Below are 26,505 nucleotides of genomic sequence, written 5' to 3'. Positions count from 1 at the left end.
AATGGGCCTAAAGTCTCAAAGGCAAGCGCCGCAAATACATAGTCATTCGATATGACCGAGTATTTACGACGCTTACAAAATTGAGCGTATTCAGCAGCTGCGCCAGGCGTTTGGGACGTGCGTGATAGACTTAGACTAGACCAGTTATTAATGGTCTAAGGTGATAGATGAGACGCTGCCAACGTATCTACGCAGGTTGCGTCCCATACTAAAAATAATCGCCATTGTTTATTAAAGGTTAATTATTAATTAAAGCTTATTTTGAAGATATCTCATTTCTTTTATTGATTCATTGTTATAATATTATTCTTGTTATTTTGTGCCAGTAATACTACTCTTGCCACAGGAGGCCTGTCTAGCAGAGGCTGATGACTGTCAATTTGGATTTAGGGTTAGAGATAAAAACACTTACTTATAATTTTCAGCAACTCAACACACACAGAGTAAAGAATAGGGGGTTAGAGAGGGGTAGCGATCGGTTGGCGGGAACGATTTGCGATATAAGGCGCTCGTTGTACGGTCGGCTTCACTATGCTCGTGGCGTTCGAGCGTAGAGCGTAAAGCTTGGGCGTTATGGGTTACTTGTGATAGGCGGGGAGAGTGATTTGAGTGGAAAAGAGGAGTTTTTGTTAACAGTCAAAGGATCCTTTAACCGTTAAAGGATCCTTTGACTGTTAACAAAAACGTTGTGAACCCTGTGTATAGGGCTAAAGTTTAACCCTACACATAACGTTCACAAGTGCGTGACTCCACTCAAGGTCATTCTCTGCCATTCTAGAGTCTCATCTTGGTAACAGTTTGATTTCTTAATTAAGTTGTCCTGACAATATTGTGAATCATAACCGTTGTTCAACATTGGTTTTCTTATTTTTTTAAATCCACGAAGCTTCTGCTAAAAGTATGTATATTTGTAGATAATGTCTCCGCTCGAAATGCGCTGTCATTCACCCTTAGACCTTTAAAAAGACCTTAGACCATTCTTTTTAATGGTGTAAGCATTCACCACATTTTCAGAGCAAACTAGAATTTTGGCGAGAATTGAATTTTTACGCAAAAAAACCAAGTATATTTAAACAACATTGAGTTTTATAATAATTTATTTTAATAATAATAAATAAATACTTTGTAATATAATAATAACTTTAACAATATTTACAATCGCAACTACTAGTTACACAATAATACGCATTGGCTATAACCTAGCTTGCCGATTGGCAAACTGTGGGCTAAACGGAGTGGGGTTGAACCCGAAGTTGTTGCCGTGTGTGGCCACCGGCTGAAAATAAAACAATAATTAGTGTTTTAATTAAGTAGTATTATAAGTAATATTATAAGAGGTAAAGATTGTGGTGTTGTACGGGGTAATTTTTGGATTTACCGAACCGATTTTGAAAATTCTTTTACCACTAGAACCTAGAAAGGCACGTTATTTGTTAGTGCTTACGTTATAGTTTATACTCGTATTCTCACGGGAACAGAAATTATTATATTCCGTCGACGTCAGCCAGTTTTTACACAGGGTCGGGCTATTCTTTCGCGTTTCGGGTACAAGGTAGTTTCAGTAAAAATACTCTGCTCAGAGTAGGAAAGTTATTCCTCAGTGCCTCGGTAAGCACGAAACCCCCGGTCCCGGCTATAGTCTTAACATCTAATAGGAGCCGTTCATTTTAAATTGATTTTTTTTATAGCGAACGAACGAATTTGTTGCTGCAGCGTGGTTGTTCTAAGCACCATACCACTTCTGCCTCTCCTTTAAGGAAGGAGGCCTAAAATAGGCTGATTAATGATGTTTAGATGAAAGAACATTTTTCGTTGGTAGAAAGTGAGTCACCTCTGTCACTGCCGTCAACGAGTCCCCATCCTCCGGAGGGAAGTAGTCCCTCCTGAACTGCGGCAAGTCCTCGATGCCGATCAGATCGGAGTCATCCGACGCGTTGCTGGTCGGGTGCAAAATAAATGATTAAATTATTAATTAAGTATAATAATAAATGTTAAATGTAAGTAAGTTTAACTATGCGCTACTGCACTGTGCACATACATACATACCTACTGCACTTATGTGCGCATTCTAAAGGAATCTTTCATACCTACACCCAAGGTCACAAGTCCTGGGACCTGCTCGAGGTGTTTCCTCTACCACAAAATGATGGTACAATCACCCGTCACGTCATACTTAGCGACACAACATTTGGCGATCTTCTTTTTATAGACATGAAGTGGCCATGAGCGGGGCAAATAGTTCAAAGAGCCGATTTACGTTGGGGTCCCAAAGTACTGGAATGGCGACCCTGCACTAGAAAGCGCAATGTTGGTCGACCCCCCATCAGGTGGACTGACGTCATGAGCAGCAGGGATTCACTGGATGCAGGCTGCTCAGGATCGTGGTGTTTGGAAGTCCCTACAAAACGCCTATGTCCTGCAGTGGACGTCCATCGGCTGATATTATGATGATGCAAAGATAGTTACTTGCCTCATAGCATCAAAGTCCGGCGCGTTGATGGTCTCATTCCATATAGGGTTGGACCCCTCGGCCGTGTGCTTGTTGGTGCCCGGCGCCGCCAGCCCCAGCCGGTTCAGCCCAGACTCCTGCGACCCGTACTTCGGGATGGACAGCGCTTCCAAACGACGATTCAGCCTGCAAGAGAACAATACTATGTCTTAAATTTATAGACACATTTGTATAGACCGCGCGTAACTTCGAGTCCGATTTGGACACAAGGTGTGCGGTTGCGCAGTACACGTATACATATATCCCAGCCTGACTAGTAACAGCAGTGCAGTTCAGCATGTTGCCATTTCAGAGCGTACCTAGTCGAAGATTGGCGCGTAGGTCCATAGGACTATTCTAGTGTGGGCCGGGACAGTGGTCCGCGCTGAGGTCGGGGCTGGTGCCCGTCACGAAGTCGCGCAGCACCAGCAGCTCCATGTTCAGCGTCGTCTGGATGGAGCGCAGCAGCTGCTGTCGGTGGTACTACACTCACACTCTGGTCCTGATGATGAACGTGGCCAGCAGCACAAGGCACAGCGCGCCCAGCAGTGCGGAGAGCCCGGCCAGCACGTACACCACGACGCGACCCTGGTCCGCGCTGAGGTCGGGGCTGGTGCCCGTCACGAAGTCGCGCAGCACCAGCAGCTCCGTGTTCAGCGTCGTCTGGATGGAGCGCAGCAGCTGGCTGTCGGTGCGGAGGCTGGAAGAAGACCAATACTTTAATAGGTAGGAGAACTTTTGATAGTAGAGCTAGTCCGAGGAAGTAGGACTACTTCCGCCATGCCTTAATCCGCTAGGCAGCATAGATAGATAGATACCTATATACCTAATTTCGATTACATTTTTCTTAACTAATTCACCAGCTTACTCCCCAAGTCAAGCGTGCGTAAAGAAGTCTTACTTCAATAGTTTATGGTTTACAACGTATGTTAAATCTGAAAAACGGTTAAATGAATTTAGCTGTTTTTCTATCAATTATAAGAATTGTTTGCATTTCAAAAATATATTTACCCGAGTACCTACTTTGTGTAATATCTAATTCAGCCTTGTTTTTTGTTGTCACCATTTCACATTTTCAACTTACTCTTCAATGACTTGTGCGGACACGGGCAAGTTGTCGCGTATGAAGTGCGCTCGCACTTCTATGACTCCATCGATAGTGGCGCCGGACGTGGAGTCGGTGGCGGGCACCACTTGGTCGATGTTGCACTGCATGTTGAAGCCTGCGCTGAAGGTCTGCGCTATCTATGTACAGAGGCAATAGTTAACTTAAATAACATCCCCCTCGAAATGTTATGCAGACTAAAAAGTCCTAATACTAAAAACTTCCGACAAATATATTGCTGACTTTCAAAATATATAATTTTTGATTATATAGACGTATATATAATCGAAGTATATATTATTGAGTTAATTTTTAATATTTTGCCGCGAGTTTTGTTGAGACACAGTATTGGCCCGATTTTCATACAAAAATTGGGATTCTCATCGCTACGACGGCCAATTTTCGTTGATGAAGCCACTTACTAAAACTCAGAAGATTTATTATAATATTATTATGCTAGAGTTTCCATTTCGACACTCTAGTTATATATGTATTTATAAAGCCTGACGCCATTGAAATTTTGTACAAATATAATATTAGTCGATTGTGGTAATATTAGGATATTATGTATTGCAAATAAAACAAACCGTAATAAAACAAGTGACAGTAAAACACAATCCTTCAAATAATTTTTCAAATCGTATGAAACAGTAGGTACATACAGACCAAACGCTTAAAAAATTCAAGGTACAAAGTAGACTCCCAGAATACAAAGAAGATGATCATATTATAAGAAGGTATAACTCACAAAGGCTGTACGTGACTCCACTTCTGTCAGAGCATTAACAAACAGGAAGTACACTCTGTTTTGGGATGATATGAGGTAAATCTTCACCGCTGCGGTGTCATTAGCTTCATCTGAAATCATTCATTCCTCAATTTGAAGTAGATCCAATCTTAACTTGCAACTTTAGACCTTTAGGGATCTAAACAGCTCAAAAGCCACTTACGTACGAGTACCTAATGCATTTTTATGCATACTAGTAATAAATAGGTGTCTTACTTTGCGGCAGGTCGTCATATACAGTGAATAAATTGTTTAAAGCCAACATCTCCCAAGAATACTCCGGTTTCAGAGTAAAACGTATGTAGTGGATAATTTGTCAAGTCTGGGTGATATTGCTTGGGTTTTTCGCGGAGAAAAACAATACAAATATCAGAATAATTATCAGACTTTAAGGACTCACGACAGAGTCTTCCTTCATGATGCTCCTTTATGGAGGTTATTGTGCTTAGGCAATCTAAACAAATAGATTTAATATTGTTTTTGAGGAAAGCCATGGAAAAAAATGAGCGTATCTATACCAATGACATTGAGGAAAGAAGAGCATTCTCTTCTTTCCTTTATCAGGAAAGAGTTGTTACTTACTGGGGTCTTTAGCGATGACGTCAAACTGGAACATGCCGTGCATGCTGGCCGTGGGCTGCATGTTGAGGGTGAGCACGCCCGACACGTTGTTGAGGAGGAAGGCCGACTCGCGCACGTTGGCCAGGCTGTCGTCTGTCACCATGGACGACTCGTCCATCTCGTACAATATCGGTAACCCTTCAGAGTGCACCGCCTATACGTTGAGTAGAACACAAAGTGACTGTTTAGTATTTTTATTTTAAGTTGTGTAACCTCAATAGTCCATTGCTCGGTTGGCTGTGCGGTGTCGGGACTCTGGTCATGATCTTCTGGATTGGAATTTGAAATATTATCTTTCTTACAACAAATTCTGAGCAGCGTCCAAAGCCTTAAGTTTGAAAAATGTATCATGGGACACCTAGCGGCAGGGCACCCTGCTAAAAAATTCTACTTGTGATGATTATACCTTTACTTCACATCAGTTCATTAAAGTATTCCGGTTATAGTATTAAGGAAGCCTACCTGTACTGTCAGTAGTTCTCTGCTGACACTATCGAGGGTCGATATTCCGGCGGTGTACAGGCTTCTGGCGAAAATGGGGCGCGGGTGGGCCTCCCGTACCTGAAATGCACAACATATTATAAAGGTAGTAGATACCTACAGATCGATAGTTATAATATAACTGTTTATTTCACACTGGCACCGCGCGGTTTCACCCGCATAGTTCCCGTTCCTGTAGGAATACAGTGATAAAATATAGCATAACACTCGGGGACAGTGTAATTCTTAAATAAAAAGAATTTTTCAAATCGGTTTAGTAGTTTCAGAGCCTGTTCAATGCAAACAAACAATCAAATCTTTTCTCTTTATAATATTAGTAAAGATTGTGCCCGTGACAGTAAAGATGGAGGAACATGACTAGTTGGTTACTAACAATAACAGTAACAGTGAGGACGGCAGCGGTGCGGTTGCGTTGCACGAGTTGTTCGCTGCCACTCGCAGCTAACACGTCTAGCTCTGGGTCCGGTTAATATGATTAACACGATTTGACTTACAGTGACAGTGAGGATGAACAAACAAGAGAAGTAACTCACAGTGACGGTGACAGTGAGGATGGAGCTCGGCAGTGGAGCAGTGACGTCGCGTGAGTTGCTCACTGCCACCCGTAGCGTGCGCGTCTCTCCTTGGCTCCGGTTGAGCTCTTTTGCAAGTGTGAGAACGTTCGTGGCTTCATCCAACGCAAAGTATCCTTCCTCATTGCCATCTGCAAGGTAATCAATATATTCCTAGTATTCCAAACCCTTTAGAAAAAGAAAGAATAGTTTACTTTCTTCCTAATTATCTATTTTAAAATCGAGTGAAAATGATTAAGCGAGTATTGTCTCTGTGCTTATCTGTCGTAGGCAGTGATGTTGTTAATTTGTTTACATACTTTACCTCGCCCCATTAAACTTACTATAGTAATTATCGTCAAGTGTTCAACACTCACCAATAATGCTGTAGTAAACACTGTGGCAATCTTCTTCACACAGATAATTTTTTAGATCAACGGCGTGCGGCAGTTCGTGTCGCTCTGATAGACCCTCTTCCTGTTCTGAAACACGACTATTATATACCTCATCGTATTTTCATCATCATCATCAACTATCATGGTCCACTGCAGGGTCAGGCCTCTTTCATAGCTAGAACTAGTTGCCTGGAAAATGTACTTATGCTCATTTATTTTCATACTATAAACCATTGCTTACTACACAGAAAACATATGCTATACTAAGAAAAACAGACTGCTAATGATAAGCCAAGTCTTTAACATGACCAATATTTCTCCGAACCTCACCCTTCTATCCTTTCCCCTCAAACTAAACAATAAGGGTGCCTGCCTGCCTAATCAAGGAAGGAAAGAAAGGATTGCCTGGAAGGAATCGCTACGTAGCGATATCGCCGCCTTTTGTATGCTACTTCTGTGCTATACTTTTTTCTGTCTTATTATTTGAGCTTGTGCTAATAGAAGGCGAGTGGGAAACAAATTTTAGACCCCGCAGATATTAAGTCCAGCCCTGGAGTTAATGTGGCAATTACATTTATCATTAAGTAACTCAGCGTAGTGTTCGCAGTTCTCACCTACGAAGGCCACATCGAACATGTTGTTGCTGAAAGTGGGTTCTCCCTGCGTTGGCACGAACACTGCTCGCAAGGTCACGACCGTGGAGCGAGGGTAGGGGTCAGTACCGCCGTCCATAGCACGAATGACCACCTTCATATTAGAATCACAATTTAATTAAAGAAACAAAATTACGTTAGGTTGCAGAGACAACGTTGTCTTGGGCATACACAAATATGGAACTAAACCCAGTTATTTATTAAGCTTGAATTTTTTGAACATGTGCTAGCCGTTTTATAGCATAGGTATTTAAGGACCCCGTAAAGCCGTGGGGTCCGGGGATGCCCTTAGGCTTTGGGAAAAATGGAACAGTTGATTTATTTTTTAAAGTTTGTAGGGATAATTACCAATCAACTTTCTCAATTGGGCAACATTGCATTTTTATTGTTTTTCATAACAATATGTAGTAGCTTATTTACATGAAAAAAAACCAGTATGGCCATGGACACAGAATATACTGTGCCAAGGATATGCTTATGTTAAATTCCAGTACGCGGTACTTTACCTGAAACTCTTTGACGTCTTCGGTGAACATTTTTTGCAGCATCAGAATACCTTGGTTGTCACCGCTTGCTAACACTTGGAAATACTGCGACGCCTCATCTGTACGTAGAGATTATAAATTAATCATTTAAATTAAAGAATATTAAAAGTGACAAGGTGGAAAGAAACTTCGTTTGAATAAGCTGACGTGGCAAACATTTACGGTACAAAAAGATGATCCAAAAACTTGGCCCTTTATTTTTGGTATATATAGTACCTCTACCGTCCAATTCTCTGGGTGTAAAACTAGTACCCAGGGAGGTCATTGGAGGGTAGACTCAAGAAAGTTCAAGAAGAAGAAGAAAGCACAAGCTCCAGCTCCCGAATATGCATGTTATGATTATAACACATACACAACATAATCTAATTTGATTAAAATTAAATTAATACAAAAGGGTGTTAATAATGCACAAACACAAAAAAAACTGACCATGTTCCAAAATGTCAATATATTTTAGAAATTTTATTTTAAAAGAATCATACCTATTCCGAAGGTAACTAGCTAGCTACTACTAGTAACGTTTTTTATCATAGAAATTACCATCGCCAGAGATATCGAAGGTGACTTGTCCAGCTTCCAGGCCGTCTTCATCGGTTGCCTGGATAGTGTCCAGGAACTCCCCGGAGACGAGGCCGAGCCGTGCGTTCACCATTGCCCGCTCCTGTTGATGTGGTCATCATCAGCCTACTTTAATGGTCTCTCTCTTTAGACGATCTGTAGCTTAGACCCACAACGCTACTTCGTTTCGAAGTTGATAATATGAAACGACCTCTATCAGATGTTGATAATGATCGGACAGATGGATTACCTACTACTTTCCGAGGGATGGAAGTGTGACACCACCAGGGACCCAACTTTGGACTACTACTGAAAATGTATTGGAAGAAAAACTCACTATAAGTGTAGGAAAACTTTTGAAGAAGATCCTACTCGTAAATGTGTAGGTACAACATACATATACTCAAACGCACCTACCCTGGCAAAGCGAACGACCGAATCACTCTTGGGGAACACAAACACGGGCGCGTGGAAGTTGTACGGCGTGATGACGAGCTGGTAGATCTCCGATGACTGCAGCTGCGGGTCTCCATGGTCGAAGGCCTGCAGCAAATCACACAGTTTGCTTCAAACGGGAAATTAGTCTATATCAAATTCATCATAATCAGCCGATCTAGGCGTCCACTTCTGTACATATACCTAGTGTATTAAAATAGATCTAGAAACGAAAAGCACCTTTTATTGCTCAAAATGCTCTTGACTGTGTTTCCTCCTAATGGTACAAGACTATTAGAAGTTTATGATGAGATTTTAGAATTTAAACTATCGTGAGTGTTATTCATATTAAATGATTATGAAACACGGCTAAAACTCACGTGATATTACGTCGGAGTATGCCCGACTAGTTTCGAACCCATACGGGGCCCTTAGTCATGAGCTGGTTCTTGCATCGCGGCACGATCCAAACTGCGAAGCGGCTGCGCGACGCGCTGCTGCACGCATTGCGCGCGCGGAGAGGGGTTGAGTGCAGCTCATGACTAAGGGCCCCGTATGGGTTCGAAACTAGTCGGGCATACTCCGACGTAATATCACGTGAGTTTTAGCCGTGTTTCATAATCATTTATTATGATGAGATGTTCTTATATGGTAAACAAATTGAATTCTTTGCCAAATTTGTGTAGTTTAAAATGCCACAATCTTCTTGATATTACGTGTTGTCATCAAAAGACATGATTTTAATTGTAGACCATCAGATGTGACTAGCCTAGGAAATAAATAAAAGAATAACTTACGTGAATGCCAATATCGTACGTTCCCCAGTAGCCTTTCAAATCGTAGAGAGTTTCCAATTCGCCACTGACATTGAACCTGTTTTCGCAAAATAAAAATAAACAATAAAATATAGTAGTTGTAATAACAGACTAAGGGTAATGACCAGATTTTCATAACTTTACTAAAGCTTAGAGTTTCTCAGAACGGAAAAGAACGGTAGGCAAATATAAAGCTTGGGCCGTTAAAGGCTTTGAAAAGTAGGATCAGATCAGGATTCAAATCCTGAATTGTCCACGTGATTTTCTATGGAATATCATGAGAAATGATGTTCATGCTTATGAGGCACGTAGCTTCGTGGCAACAGTTCCCTGGGGACCCTTTGGTGAGTTTGACCTTTGTGTTTCACAGTCGAAACGCTGCCGCGAAGCTGTGTGTATCATTTCACACACAGGTTCGCGACTTGGAATATAATTTCTCAATTTGGGCCGCTAAAAATACGCTTAATATTTAGGAAGGAACCTCGAAATCTCCCAAAGACACCAAGGTTTACTTAACTCCTTAGATGCCTACCGCACCTGCCTTTGGATGAGGGCCTCAGCTCTCATCTATGAGGAGATGACTAGTCTCAAGCCTTCACTGCCATAACCTACAAGATTGAGGAGGATTGCATTACCTGTTGGTGGTGTACACGTCTACGGCGGTGAACAGCACGGGCACGTGGATGTCTCGCTGAGTGAGCAGTGTGAGGTTGGCGACCGCATAGCCCACGCGCGAGTTGTCCGTGTCCGGCTGGTCGCGGTCCGGGGCGAAGATGTACGGACTCAATCTGCTGCCCTACACCATCAGAATAGTCCAATGTCTGAATTTGTGCAGTATCAGATTGTCATTTCAAGATCGTTTATTCAGAAAAAGAATAAGTTAGCTTAAGTTTCTTATTGTATAATTTCTCAATGAAAACAGCTTGTTTGAAATCACTTTACTAGCTATAATTATTGTTTTTTTTATGATGAATTTCTCCAGGTACTTAATTTATTATTACCATGGCCTGCTATCAAAAAAAAGGTACAAACTTTAATCTATTAGATTAAAATCCTGCAGGCGTACAAACACCTTTCCTATATTATAAGTATTTCCTTTTTTTTTTGATTTGATTTTGATGTGTGGATGGAAGAAATCCAGAACAGACCTGTGGAAATCATCAAATCAGAAAAGGACTGGATGAAATGTAGCACATAGTCTACATTTTATCCCAATAATCACATCGAAAGGGACCAACGCGGATGATACATCAGCTACGGGTGCAGATATCGCACAAATCTATGACATAATCACTCACTTTGCTCAAATTCTCGGAGACGGACCACGAGAGCCGGTTCCTGGTCGGCAGCTCCGGAGCGTTGTCGTTGACATCAAGCAACACCACCAGCACTTGTGTGGTGTTCTGATTTCTGTTGCCATCTGTAATAGCCTGAGCATTACAACAAATCTTTAAAATTTCACCATCATCATTATATCAGCCGATGAATGTCTTCTGCTGGACATAGGCTTTTTGTGGGGACTTCCAATTATCACGATCCTGAGTCGCCTGCATCCAGCGAATCCCTGCAACACTCGCTTGATGACATCAGTCACCTGGCGAAGGATCGACCAACACTCCGTTTTCTCGTGCGGGGTCGGCATTCTAGCACCTTGGAACGCCAACGTCCATCGGCTCTTCGAACTGTGTGCCTCGTTCATTGCCACTTCAGCTTTGCGACTCCTTGAGCTATGTCGGAGACTTTAGTTCTTATGCGGATCTCCTAATTCCTAAATCGATCACGCAGAGATACTCCGAACATAGCTTGAAGACTTTTTTTTGGAATATCGGACGAATTGGAGATTTAAAAAGTACACATGTAGAAAAGTAGAAAACAAACCTCCTTCAGAGTAGAAGTTATCAATGAGATTGAGGAATATGAGGTGTTCCGGCTCGTCTCCATCTCGGTCCAGCACCTCGCCCATTTCGGCGGAGTAGTCCACGAAGATGCGCCCCGTGGCCAGATCCACGGAGAAAAAGTTCCGGAGCCGCGGACTCACTCCGTAGTTGATTTGGTAACTGACCGTGTGGTAGATCTCTGGAGAAACAAAACAGTGCCTATCAAGGTTTTTTATCAATTAAAATCTATTTGAACAGGCTTGATTTAATAAGTGTGTGAATGAGTGAATGATCTACGATAAGTGTAATCGGGCGAGGGAGAAAGAAGTTTTACTTCAGTCGTATGGTTATTTTTTCATATTGTCATCGTTATCAAACTATTAAAGCACTCCTCCATAGCTGGTGATCCTAAGACGCGCAATCTTTCGTCACAATGGAACGAAAGAAAGAGCGAAATAGGTATAGACAAAATTATCTCTTGGCTTGGTAATTAAATAAAGCAAAAACATTACCTTAAACATTATTTCAGTTTCTAGATGACTCGACTTGGGCATGTCAAACCAAAAACTCATATCACACCATTTTATTTGGCATAATTTTTAAAAAGGTACCTCAGCATTGTATTACACACGCCATGTCTATCATTAGTATTTCAAAAGTTCTTTGGTAGCTTCACTAGCGTTAGATTACATGAATGCTCGTTTGCTTGCTGTTATAACTATAGCGATCAATACCAAACAATGAGAGCATTAAACCGAATAATTAAAGGATTAAGATCGAAATCCCACCATCCCGGTCCAGATCCTCGGACACGACTACCACCACCTCGTCTCCTTGCACTGCGTCCTCAGGTAGGTACACCGTCACGTTGAACAAATCCGTCAGCGCCTTTGGGCTTTTGTTGTTCGTATCGATTATTTGGATTGTGATCTGGAAGTTGAAACCTTTTTAAACAGATTTTCAATATTAGAGGACTATCGAAGTTTACGATACAATGTTGCAACGTTGCTTTGCGTGGAACGGAAAGTCATTATTATCAGCCTATATTACTGGCCCATTACAATGTCAGGCCTCTCTCCTTAGAGGAGCTTAGATCCAACATGTTGCTCTAATGTGGGTTAGCAGGTGTTAATGGTTAATTCTTTAGTAGCCATTATCAGATCCTAATTACCGACTGAACGGTGACTTATTATGTTCTTTGAGGTACGACGGTTTACACCACCGACTTCTTAACTTCATGCTCTTTCTTAGAAGAAAAACAAACTCAGTATTTCAAGCTCAACCCAGGGCTCATCCCCAGGACTTCATGATCCGAATCCACATGCTAACCCCTGGATCAACAAGACGGGAAAACAAGTTAGGATTAGGTAAACAAGTGTCGACAATTTAAAAACAAACTAAGAGAACATATTATTTAAAGAAGACGTCAGTTATAGCCTGTCCAACATGGAACTGCAGCCAGTATTTTAGCCACCATTCCACGTGGGTATGATTTGAATAGCTAATAAGATAAGTTAGCTTTAGTTTCTTATTGTATTCTTTCTCAACCAAAAAATAGAACGTACTAGGACTGTCCGTCCAGTAATATGAATTGGGAATTCGGAGTCGCAAGCGGCCAGAATGGGGGCTCTGGCTGCTTATAATCTGCGACACTAGAAGATAGCAGCTTAGAGTGGCACAAGTTATACGTGGTATAAAAAAATAAAAATATTCTTTACCGGCACCGGCGAGATTAAGTGAGGTCCTGGAGCCTCCCAATATCCGCCGGGCATCTTACAAAGAGATTTCCCCCCCGAAAAAAAAGGAAAACTTACATTTCCCTCAGTATTAAAGTAATGGTCGTCCGGGGGACAATCATCCGGGTCGACCTCCGAGCACTTGTCGCTGGCTACGATGGTGTAGTAGAGATGGTCGCGCGGCGGCGTGTCGGCGTCTATCGCTGCACCTTTGTCCACCTCGATCTGACCGGTGACGGTGTCGATCCGAAGTAAGCCTTCAGGAGTGTCTTCTCTCGGGCTAAAATTATCACAGAAGTAACAAATTGTACAGAGATTTTACGGAAGAATATGTTACGGAATACTTCAGATTTGTTCAATTGTTTTAGGATTTTACAGAATATATGATAGAGATGAATATAGCATTCCAAGGATTCACCGTGTGGGTGCCGGCTCTATCGAGTGATTGAGAGAAAATCACCGAGTGGAATACGGAGTTTGTGAACTTTCACCGCTCGTGTTTTTTTCCCTGTCCTTCACCAATCGACATCGAAAACGAGAACACCCTTCGAGTAGCAGAACAATGGAGGCATATTCTTCTTTTATAAATCTACAAAAAAGTTCTTGGTGGAAGGCCATAATTATATCTTTTATGGATAGTATGTGTACCATACCTAACAGACGAAACAAAAACAGAATAATACTGCTAAAATGGGCTTTTTTGGACGGTTATCGTAGCAAAACAAGGGATGTTGAAAGTTGGATTATTCAAAACGAACTGCCAACATCTATTACTACGCTATACAATAATTTGCGCCGCTAAGCTTCAATTTATTCTGTTTTCTGAAAAAATGGTCACGTACCGACATGAAAGTTTATACCGATTTTTGAACGTCACAGGCGTCGGCTAGTATTTGACAATGAAGGTTGTGACTTACAGTATAGTGTACCGCACTTGATTGTACAGCGGCCCATCGATGTCCGTGGCTTGCACGGAGCCGACGATGGTGTTGGCGGCGGAGTTCTCGCGCACCCGCAGCGCCTGCGTCAGGGTGTTGGCGGCCCACTCGGGGGCGTTGTCGTTCATGTCGATGATGGTTATTGTGAACGTCACTACGAAAAATAAAGAACATCTTTTACTCCCATTTATTCATTTATATGTTTTCTTAAAATTTTCAGCAATGTTTATAAAATACAAAATTAATTAACTATCTATTAAAATTATAGAGGAGATACGCATAAGAACCAAAGTCACCGACATAGCTCTACGAGTTGCGAAGCTGAAGTGGCAATGGGCGGGGCACATACTTCGAAGAGGCGATGGACGTTGGGGTCCCAAAGTGCTGGAATGGCGACCCCGCATTAGTAAGCGCAGTGTTGGTCGACCTCCCACCAGGTGGACTGTCGACATCAAGCGAGTCGCAGGGATTCGCTGGATGCAGGCGGCTCAGTATCGTGATGTTTGGAAGTCCCTACAAAAGGCCTATGTCCTGCAGTGGACGTCCATCGGCTGATATGATGATGATGATGACTAAAGTTATAAAATTTCAACCCTCCAAAATTTTTGGGCAATACTGATTTTAACATGATTTTTGTTTTAGTTTGTTCAGTGGTTAACTGGTGTAACTATATTTTAGCTTCTGATCATGAGTTCTGATTCGGTCTTCCCCGAAAAATTCTTGTTAAAAATTGAATAATTTTGGCGCTGTTACTAATAGGACCTGGGTGTCATTGTCATGCCATGATCCGCGGTAAATTCGTTCAGATTACGTTAGACAGGGTACTCAAGTCGGTACCGCAATTATGGTTCATTCTTTTAAAAGTGGCGATTATTATTTGAACTGGGATACTTACGTTCATCGTAATCAGTTCCGAGGACGGTGTTATGGTCCACCACTTTGATGGTGACATACAGCACTTCGAACTCCTCGAAGTCGATTGTAACGTTTGTCTTGATCTCCTGCACCACCAAGACTCCGACAGCGGAGCCGCGCCGGTCGTCTCCGTTAGGATACGATGTCTGAATTTCCAAACAGCTACAGAAGAGAAATAACAAATAATATGGCTCAGAAATATCTAAACTAATATTATAAAGGGTTAACGTTTGTTACGATTTGACTTCAAAACTTTAAAAAAAATCCCGATTTAAAAAAATCTTTGACCATTAGAAAGCTTCGCCAAGTAAGCATATGCTACATTTTATTCCCGTATTCCGGAAACGCGAACTACCCGGGGCGTCTTCCAGTGAGATAATTAGGTCGTATTTAAGGAGCTTTCCCAGCATCATTATATTAACTCATTCTCCGTGGGTTTCCCCGAGTAGTTCCCGTTTTTGTGAAAATACGTAAAATGTTAAACGGGAAGGCGCTAGCATAGCCGAGTTATGCCAAGATTTTACTTGCATCGTAGTTTACTAAGACAAACAAAGTGATTTTAATCTTAGTATTGAGTCTGATAATGATATACATAACAAAAATAAAATCCAATGCTAAAGTACAGTACCCCACATATTCTGACGCAGGGGTTTCCCTTCCCTGCTTGGTCGCGTACGAGGATTCCCACACGATTTCAAAGCTGAGGTCAGCAGTGGTGTCAGGATCTGTCGCAGTGATCACCAGAGGATCCCGCGTCACTATGTATCCCTTTGGTACGTTTTCTTCCACTTGCGGGCTTCCTCGTGGCTGTATTACAACATTAAGTAATTTAAGCATACTCTGCTAGCTTTTAGTATGATAGTATCATTGTCGTTTGCCTACTTAAATATATATTTGGTTTGTAAACCAAATTTCATGTTTTCACGTTAAATAGATTTTGAGTTATTAGTAGACAAAAGTGGCCTCAAATGATTTGTGTAAATCTCTCTATTTGGCTAACGCATTACCATGTGTCTCGATTGTGTCAAACGGATTTTGGGCATTTTAAACATCATCCTCATTAACAGCCGATGGACGCCCACTACTGGAAATAGACCTTGTAAGGACATTCAATTGGTCTCGAGCTCCATCATCCAGCTTCCCGTGACCCGCTTGACTTTAATTATAGGTTTCTGTAATTTCTTCAAAAACGGATAATAAGCCTCAACAGCTCCGCGGTAAAGAAGCCTGAATCAATATCGAGAGGTCGTAGATTCTATCTCCGTCCGCTGGACTATTGCCGTACCTACCTATACTCCTGACACATTTGAAGTTTTTATATACAGACATTTTACTCGTATATACGTTAAAAACTTTAATTCATTAACATTATAGTTCCTATAGTTTACTACGTATTTTGTGTCCATGTGTGATTTCAGGATAAACATGATGAAAAACTTTCAAAAATCCACATACTATTATTAAGAGGTAAAGTTTGCGACGATAGAGAAGGTAATCACCGGATCTACTGAACCGATTTTAATAATTCCTTCACCAATAGAGAGCCATGTTATTTGTGAGTCCATAGGTTGTTTCATCCCGTTATTCCCTCGGGAACAGCAGCTATGCGGGTGAAACCGCAGGGCGTGTGCTAGTTAACAATATAGTTCCTATAGGGTATTATGAATTTTGTGGTAAGGCATGTGCTTCCAGCATAAATCTGATGAACATTTTCAGAAATGGGTGACTATTGGTTTGACATTTCATGATGAGTTACCAGTCGGAGGCTGGGCGGCGTGTTGTTGATGTCATTCAGTTGTATGACGAGCTGCGCCGTGTCCGTGTTGACTACCGGCGTGCCGGTGATGCTGCTGGGTATGCCCAGCGTGTCGTGTGCTCGGACCTTTGACAGTTTAATGCAGGAATTATTTCGAGTGGATCCTTTAAATAAGTATTGTATCCATACTTGTATTACCCGCGGCACGTAACTTTAGCGCTGAGCGAAACACGGTGGGGATAGCTGCGCATGGGTACTGTCGCGCACACAATACAATTATTACGTTTATTAATTAATAAGTAAATAATTTTAATGACATTATTTTAATGTTTATGTTAAATAGTAAGTCTAGCTATAAACGAAATGTGGGGTATAGCTGTGCATAGGTACTGTCACGCACGCATAATTATATTATACTTATTAAATAAAATATTGTGGTTATTACTTCTATATTACAAAGTTCACAGTGTAGGTGTTATACGAGTAGTTTATAGTTCAAATTTCCAAATATTTTCAAAGACATCGTTTTTTTAACAAGTATATAGAATGTAAAAAATAAAAACATTATTGCAATTATAATTTTTTAATTCAGATAAATGTAAGTCTAGATATGTAAGTTCTAGTCTAGTCTGAATCAGACAATGGTAACACGCCTTCAATGGTAACTCGACAAGACTTTTTACTTGTTGACTTTTGACTTTTTAAATGATTTGATAAAATACTCGTAGCTTCGCCAATCTCACTTTTGAGCTGTTTTAAAGAATATATTAATTCAGAAGATTCTCTTTTTAAAAAACAATGCACGTCATGCACCATTTTCCGTGCCTGTCTTCTCAAAACAGTATTTCTTCTAGACATATTCACTGTAAAGTCTCAAACAAACTAAAATATATATATTTAACAAATAAACTTAACGAAAACCAACAATAAAAATTAATAGCAATAACAAAACAATTCAGAACGCGACTGTACACTGGGAGTTCGCGGAGCGTCGTATCAGTGCCGGGGACCGAATACGACTAGAGAGCCAATCACCGCTACGGACGCTACGCACGCCCGCCCTTCATACCTGCAGCCCCCCTCCGATACCGTATTTTAGACTTTTGCGCATAAACGGTCAGCGCTAAAGTTACGTGCCGCGGGTTGTACTAGTATTATAAATCCGAAAGTACTCGTAAGTCTCCCTGTCTGTTACCTTTTCAGGTTTAAACTCACAGACCACCTATTAAAGTTAATCCGTGGTAAATTAAACTATTTTGGGTGGGTGTAGAGATAAAGTGGACCTTAGAGCAGAGCATACTTTTAATCTATTTTTAATCTCTGAAAAAGTCATGGTTCCCGCGAGATTTTTAAAACTTTTATTTATTCTTTTCATCAATATTAAAATTTGATGGATGATTATTTTTACGTCAGAACATATAAACGTATCAGGATAAAATGTTGCCATATGATAGTAAAATTTTACCATGCAAGAGCATAGAACGCAAAGACCTTATACTTATAAATAGAATGGCACGATGCAGAAGAAACTGCGGGGTAAGTATAACATGTTGTAAGTTGTATGGCAAAAAGAAACAGCTAACCTGGACCAGCAGTTCGCTTTGTCTGTGGTAATCGAAAGCTTCGTCCATAGACACGTAGATGTCTCCGGTACTTTCGTTGATCCTCAAGTACTGCTGCGCGTTGCCCATTAGTGTATGGCTGTGAACCAAATCATTTTAAATAACATTTATCCAGCAATTATAGAACATAAATCACTATATATATATCCGTGCCAGAAAATCCTGCAACTCATTTGAATCATCATCATTAGCAACCCATTTTCAGCTCACTGTTGAGCACGAGACTCCTCTTAGAATGTGAGGGGTTAGGCCCAATGCGGATTGGCAGACTACACACAGATACAGAATTAAGAAAAATCTAAGGTATGCTTACTACAGGTTTCCTCACTGTGTTTTTTCTTCACCGTTTGAGACACGTGATATATAGTTTCTTAAAATGCACATAAGTGAAAAGTTGAAGGTGCATGCTCCAGCCCGGATTCGAACTTACGACCTCCGAATCGAAGGCAAAGGTTATATCCACTATCACGGCGCATTTAAATACAATAGGTTAGTTGCTCAAAAAAAATGATACTTACTACCCACCACTAGTGAAGCGAAGGCTCCTCGATAAACAGGCCGGACTTGTCACCAAAAAGTCGTGGTTATCTGGACTATTGTTGTACCCACTCCTAATACAATCTTTTCCGACTTGTTGGAGGGGAACAGTAATATTAATCATATTTAATAGATATGGGAAATATTCAATGAAAAAATAATGAATGCAAGACATCATATTGCTTCTTATTGAAATTCATATCGTACTTCTTAAATTATTGACATCGAGTGGCTCAAGTCGCAGGAGAGGGTCGTGGACGGCATCTTCATCAGAGAAGGTCTTGCATGTCTACAGTCGAATGCCCTTATTACTCGTGTGTGTGTGTGTGTACCTACACACACGAGTAATACAAGTATTCGACTTACGGGCTAGAGATATACACAGCTCTAAGTTTATTTGACTTACACCACACTATCGTCGACGTCTCTGTCGTCAGCTCTGACGGTGGCCACGTGGAAGCCTTCCCCCACGGTCTCGTCGAAGGTCACGCTGTAGGTGCTGGCTTCGAATATCGGCAGCTCGTCGTTCCAGTTGATTAGATTGATGTACACGGTGGCCACTCCGACCAGTGTCGCGTTGCCCAAATCTGTGGCGATCACCTGAAGGGACGAGTTAGTATAGTTAAGTGTAAGGTTCGAGGATTTGGTACGAAATACCTCTGGTGTGACAGTGATGAAACTAATCTATTCCTTTAAAAATGGCCAAACAATTACGAACCTTGATGTATTAAATAAAAGGCCCTTCCCTGAAAATCCCTGATAAGGAGCCATAGATATTGACAAGTTTACAAACAGTGCATAAAGTGTATTTAATAGTGTTATTTTTAAATATAAACCTGTAGCTCAATCCCGTATCGGTATTCTTCGTCCTCATAGTCCAGCATGCTGTGGTTAGCGGTGGTCATGAAGAAGGTCTGGCGCTGGTAGCCCACCTCGGGCTGGATGACGAAGGCGCTGGCTGCACCAGGAGGGTGCACGCTCTCGAGGCGGACGCTGTACCGAGCGTTTTCACCCTGGAACCAAAACCTTATTATAATTAAATGCTCCTCACCGAATTTTCGGCCACGGCGGTCCACCTCATGGTGAAATTAACCATGTACGTAGGAGAGGCACCAGTGTGTGCATACAGTGCGCAAGCACAGGTGCATTCTCTGTTCCCTCACTCTCATATTCCGACGGGACGGACGAGGATACAATTGGTGACAAATCAGGCGCAGGACCGACGACGGGGAGAAGGACTGCGCGGGTGTGAAATCGTACACGCGGGGCAGAGGGAAGGACAGAGCGGGTATGATGTCTTGCGCGCAGGGCATTGCTACCTCCCTTCCGCCCCGCACGGACCATCGGGAGTGTTACGAATTAATTTGCCTAGCTATAATAAGGAGGGAGCTAGATCTGCAGTGAATCATTGAGAAACACAGACTGATACTGATTAATTACATAATGAATAAAATCTACAATTGTATAAATTTTACTTACCGTATCCCTATCATGAAATCCAAACTCTTGATCAAAGTTCAACGTCTGGGGAATTTCTTCAGGTATACTGATGGTGTACTCTTCGTAGAAAGGCAAGGGCGCTTGGTCGTTCACGTCGTTGATGATGATGACCACGTCGATGGGCGTGGTGTTGCTCTCGTTGTTGGCTTTGTAGGCTATCAGAGTGACGGGGAATATTTGCCGCTCTAGCTTGTCTCTGTCGATGGCAGCTACTTGGAATATGGCGCCGTTTTGGCCGCCTGGTATAGTATCGATTGCGAAGAATTCTTTGTCTTCTGCAAGAGCAAATATGACATTTATTAGTGGCATAGTGTCTTTCGACTGGAAATTCGCCCGTGATGGACTGTTGGCCTACTGCTGAGCTCGAGTCCCCTCTAATTCTGAGAGGAGACACGATCTCAGCAGTGATCCGAATATGGGTTGTTAATTAAACTACCACAACTTTGGAAGAAGCACACATTTATGAAAAGAAATGGCCAACCGAGTGAGGCCAAAATTACTGCTTTGATTATTATTAAGCTTTGAACAGGCATATTATTTTTTGCTAGACTTCCTCTAATCAGTTTTATGAGTCATGCACATTGGCACAATTCTATAAGCAACGTCTAGGCAAACCCATCAAAGTCATGACATTACCTTCATCAGCCTCGAGTCTGTAGTAGATGTCCCCGTTGATGCCGGTGTCGGCGTCGATGGCGCGCACGGTGAAGTTCCTCGCAGTCTTCTCGTCGAACTGCTCCACGGCGAAGATCTCCACCCAGCGCGGCGGCCGGTGGTCCACGTTTTGCACTTGCACCATCAGGGTCACTGTGTGGTTGTTCGGGAGTGAATCCTGTGGACATTTTGTACAGAATGCTTCAATTTTAGCAAAGAAAGCTACTGAACCGTTTTCAATGACATCATCATCATCATTGTCAGTCTATTTTTATGGTTCATTACAGGGCATCACAATCCTGAGCCACCTGCATCCATCGAATCCAGTGCGATTTGCTTGATGTCGTCAGTCCACCTGGTGGGGGGTCGACCAATACTGCGTTTTCTAGCGCGGGCGGGGTCGCCATTCCAGCACCTTCGAACCTTTCATCGGCTCTTCGAACTGTGTGCCTCACCCATCATCTGTTCTGCGACTAATATGGCCATAACCACTTCAGTTTGTTAATCCTTTGCGTTACGTCGATAAATTTCGTTCTCCTATCCATTTCCTCGTTGCGGATTTTGTCCTACAGAGAGACTCTAGGAAAAGCCTATATCCAGCAATGAACGGATACAGGCTGATGATAAGGATGGTGATTACAGGGCAAGGTCTCCTGTATATTAGAGCAGCGCCGCGACATGGTGAAAATAAAAACAAAATAATACAGGTCATGATCATGAACTTCAGCAATGCATGCATGTACGAGTATGTTGAGAGTATTCTGTTGGCTAATATATACAAATTATATAAGATTCAGATTTAATCTATTAATGTAAGATGCATTTATCATATTTGCTCAAGTAACATATTAATATATGGCAGAGAAAACTCACAAATGCGGTAACCCTGAAGATATGCAGCACATTGACAGTGAAGTCCAGGGATCGTTTGAGGCCGAGGGTCATGGTCATCCTCATCCACTCGTTGGCGATGTTGTCGCCCTGGATGTAGAAGATCTCGTCGTCGTTGCGGTCGCTGTCGATGCTGAAGGTCATGTTGCTGGTGCTGATGCGGCCGTCGGCGTCGCTCACTTGGTACTGGCAGTGGGTGAGGCCGAGGCTGCCTAATTCCTGCATTCATTAAATAACTCAGAACATAGAAAGTCATAGCGATAAGACTGCCTTTGCGCTTGAAAAGAAGTACCCTTAACTGTCCTTCGTCTTCGTCACCTTTTTTTTCGCGGGAGAAATCTCTTTCTGTCTTACCCGTCTCTACGATTTTCGAAAGTTCCCCTCGATTTCTCCAGCATGCCATCAAAGACCTGACATTTCCTGTCATTTAAATCGGTCCACAAATTACTGAAATATCGCTGGACATACATACAGTCGAACGTAGAACCACCTCCTTTTTCGAAGTCGGTTAAAAAACTAAACTGAGCCGTGCATCGAACCCAAGAGCTATTTTGAGACCCACATCACTACCAACTGGGTTACTGCGCACGAGAAGTGGTCAAATATTCTAACACTGGCCGACGCCCCGCATTCCACATACTCCCCGTTCCCGTGAGAATACGGGGATAAAATATAGCCTATGACACTCACAAACAACGTGGCTTTCTAGTAGTAAAAGCATTTACAAAATCGGTTCAGTAGATCTAGAGATTACCCATACAATACCACAAACTTTGCTACTCTAAAATATTAGTATAGATTAGCGGCGAAGATTTCACGCAAGCCGATTCCCGTCGGGTTACCTTTAAAATCCACCCATATTGTTTCTCATAACTACAGTTACATCTGTAGATATATGAGAAACCGGAGTTAGTGCCACGCTAAATGAATTTCCTTTTTAACCGACTTCATCTTTGCGACGGTTCACCGTCGTCTAAATTCCATCCTTCACTGATACATCGATCGTAGATCGTTAGATGGGCCCCGAAGCGTCGCGGAATTGTCATTGGTTTCGCAAATTACGAATGAAAAGTAACAACTTTCTCATTATTCGTGTTGCGTGTTTTTACACTTCCAAAATTATCACGAAGGCATAATTAAGGGATTAAACAAGAAAAAATCAGTAAAATATTTTTTAAGTCACAGCATTCACTTGTTGCATACTAAGTCAAGATGTGCGTGCACGTCATTGAGTAATGACATAACATTGTGCGTTCTTTAATATGGAGGGGCCCATCTAACGATTTACATCGATGCACTGGTATACATTGATGTAGAATAGGGTACCACTAACGGGTATAACGCAGGAGTCCAGCAGTTGTATGACGGGCGCGTTGTCGTCGATGTTGACGATCTGCAGCGTCACCGTCGCCGCCAGCGTCTCGCCGGGCACGCGCACCACCACCATGTACAGCTGCATGCCGGGCGTCTCGTAGTCCTGGCTGTCACAGACAAATAATATTCATCATCTATTCATCATCATCATCATCATCATCATCATCATCATCAACAACCCATATTCATATCATTGTTGAACACGAGTCTCCTCTCACAGTGAGAGGGGTTAATGCGTCCGCCACGCTGGCCCAATGCGGATTGGCAGACTTCACACACAGAGAGAATTAAGAAATTTCTCAGATATGCAGACAGACTTCACACTTGTAAGGTATTTAGAATAATTTAAAGGTAAGCAGACTTCTTCACGATGTTTTTTCCTTCACCGTTTGAGACACGTGATATTTAATTTCTTAAAATGCACATATCTGAAAAGTTGGAGGTGCATGCCCCGGATTTGTTTCGAACCTACGCCCTCCGAATTGAAGGCGGAGGTTATATTTACCTATGACTTTAAATATCAAAGCATGGGGAAGTAAGTATTTAATATTTTTATATTTATCAGTAAGTTTTAAAAACATAGTTCTGCGTATCCACTTTCACGAGAAGAGTTTTAAATTACAAGGAATATTATAACAATTTGAAGAGTTATAATTGCCCCAACCCTCGAACGTGAAAATTTCATACAAAACAAAAGCTGTTGTGAAATAAAGTTATGTAACATAACTCAAAGCCAGTGTCGTAAAACTAGAAAACTGCAATTTGGCATGGGTTAAAATTAATAACATTTTATATCACGCCAAGAAAGAAATTGGTAAAATATTTGGTTGGATGAAAATAATGAAGCTGATGGTATAATGACAGAGGGCATACGTCTGGGTGATGTAGAGGAACCACTCGTCGTCCTGTCTGCGGAACTCCGGCCCCAGCATAGTGAAGGAGCCCGACACCATACGCTCGATGTTCGGGGCGCTGGCGCCTGGAATTGAACGTTTTTGGCATTGGTAATTTGGATGGATGGATAATGTATTTTAAAATTTGTAAAACTTGTACACTGTTCAGAATTTGGAACGAAGGAATTATCGAAAAGTATCACTAACTAGCTGGCGACGCGCGGTTTCACCCGCGTGGTTCCCGTTCCCTCAGGAATACGGGGATAATATTTACCTATAGCCTTCCTCGATAAATAAGCTATCTAACACTGAAATAATTTTTCAAATCGAACCAGTAGTTCCTAAGATTAGCGCGTTCAATCAAACAAACCCTTCAGCTTTATATTATTAGTATAGATTAAGAATTAAAGTGGAACATAGAACCTCCTCCTTTTGGGACCTAGGTAAGTAGCTAAGCAGGGCTCAACCCCTTATAGGAGAGAGAATACAGACTTTCGACCTTCGAGTTGCTCCTACGCGGCTATGCGGATTTAGAATGCCAATATTTGAGACTACAACATTACACCGATCATCATCAGATGGTAATAACAATGCCGAACCTATGGCTTAACATGATCAGGCTTAACACGATCAACAGGGTTGTAACTCCACCGATTTTGGAATTTATACACGCTAATGTGTTTTGTTGGAAGAAATAAAACTCAACATTTCGTTGTCCGACCCAGAACTCGATTCTCCGACATATTTCATAATACTATGATCTTTTACCGTTATAGTTGAGTTTCGCAATGGCAACGTCCCCCTGAATCTCTTCATCCATGAGGATGATCTGTGTTGCGGCATCTGCCAGGTACTGGTCCATGCAAACGTCCTCTCTCGTGGGCGCTGGCAGGAAGGGCCTTTGACTCCATGTTAAACCTGAATTATTTTTAATCATCAGCCTATATCACAATTTTTTAACAGGACAGGATCAATTAATTACTAATTATAATAAATAAATAACTTCCAAAGTAACTCTTTTCATCTTTAATTTGGCAAACAATTCAAAAGTCTTGTTATGGTAACTAGATGAACCATTAAAAATACGAGATCATTTTTGTTCTTTTAACTAGTAGGTAACTTTTTTTATTATTTACCATCAAAATTCTGTTCGGGCAAGTGGGGCATAGATTCTCTGGGTATGGCGGTCATCCAGGAGCATCGTTCCAAAACCAAACCTGAAATGAAAGATTAGCGATAGTTTTCAGTAACTGAAGCAACAGTTTGGAGCTAAGCTCTCAATGTATTTGGTGATCATAGATGCCATAGATTTCAAATTGAAATACAATAAAAAGCGCTATTGTCATCATAAATATTCCTGCGCTAATCGGGCCGTCAGGAATAAGTTGGTATGATGGCAAGGACCTGATCGATTGACGCTGGTTCATTGGGAAATGGGTCCTAATGTGAGACGCTACATGCGTTGACACATTGACTCAGGGACTATATCAGGTAGACAGAATCAAGACTGGGAGCTTCCAGCAGAGAAAGCTGAAACCGGTAAGTGTGTGGCACAAGTGTGTGGTACATTTTCGTTCTTTTTGCCGCTGAGACTACAGACTGTATACATACTCGTAGGAGTTGCTGTGCTCATCCTACCAGCATGTCAAAGCAGTTCTAAAAAGTCTTATCAATGAATTATTCGTAGAAACCAAAAGTAGGTATATCGCATGTTTTAATGTAAATTTCGATAAGACAAATGCCTTTTATAAATTGATAAAAATCATAATAATAAATAAATAATAATCAGTAGACGACTAAAAGGAAACTAATCACTCGCTCTTCTCAAGGTCAAGTTAATATAAGTTCATAAAGGTACGAGTATTTTTCTTTTGAGAAATTGTACGTAGGACCTATAGTACAAGCTAGTGCAATGTTTACCAACAATCAAATTACAAATGAGGGTATAATACGCTAGTCATTTCACAGCTAATAATAATTTTGATTTTTTCTAAATATTGTACTAATAAACTACAGCTAACAATAATTTTAATTTTTGTACATTATTTTTAAATATTGTACTAATATATTCATTTGAATTATTAACAGCTTAATATGTTAGCGGGTGATGATTAATACTGACTCTGAATGCTTGTTCTCTTCCTTAGGAGAGGATTTACAAGTTACATCCAACATTTCATTCCATAACACTGCAACTGATGAAGATTCAAGTTTAGATGAGCTTTTGATGCGTAAGATGAGTAATTTTGTAGTCATAGTAATCCTCAAGAAATAAAATAATTTCTTACCTTGTGATGCCGCTAGTGGAATTCCAATAATAAATGCTACCAGAATCATTTCACCTAAACGCACTCCCAT

At 41.5% G+C, this 26,505-nt stretch overlaps 1 protein-coding gene across 1 annotated transcript; it reads right to left on the bottom strand.

Moving 5' to 3' along the window:
* Positions 1 to 1,108: 1,108 nt before the first annotated feature.
* LOC112053194 (cadherin-23-like) lies at positions 1,109 to 26,505 on the bottom strand. Its single transcript, XM_024092523.2, has 35 exons — positions 26,436 to 26,505; positions 25,284 to 25,364; positions 24,916 to 25,065; positions 24,128 to 24,233; positions 23,214 to 23,361; positions 21,863 to 22,099; positions 20,972 to 21,167; positions 20,315 to 20,610; positions 19,672 to 19,848; positions 19,242 to 19,435; positions 18,260 to 18,377; positions 16,677 to 16,802; positions 15,549 to 15,727; positions 14,901 to 15,082; positions 13,985 to 14,159; positions 13,146 to 13,347; positions 12,120 to 12,261; positions 11,333 to 11,530; positions 10,753 to 10,874; positions 10,090 to 10,250; positions 9,437 to 9,512; positions 8,622 to 8,747; positions 8,187 to 8,307; positions 7,608 to 7,705; positions 7,063 to 7,195; positions 6,431 to 6,535; positions 6,036 to 6,205; positions 5,464 to 5,562; positions 4,963 to 5,155; positions 4,342 to 4,451; positions 3,573 to 3,733; positions 2,982 to 3,188; positions 2,471 to 2,635; positions 1,832 to 1,937; positions 1,109 to 1,276 (listed from the first exon to the last, which is right to left on the bottom strand). The coding sequence occupies exons 1-35, from the start codon at positions 26,503 to 26,505 to the stop codon at positions 1,193 to 1,195; spliced, it is 5,214 nt and encodes a 1,737-aa protein (XP_023948291.1). The 3' UTR covers positions 1,109 to 1,192.

The sequence above is a fragment of the Bicyclus anynana genome, chromosome 10 (genome assembly GCF_947172395.1).
Source record: "Bicyclus anynana chromosome 10, ilBicAnyn1.1, whole genome shotgun sequence".
Classification (NCBI taxonomy): domain Eukaryota; kingdom Metazoa; phylum Arthropoda; class Insecta; order Lepidoptera; family Nymphalidae; genus Bicyclus; species Bicyclus anynana.
This window is presented reverse-complemented; position numbering and strand designations above follow the sequence as displayed.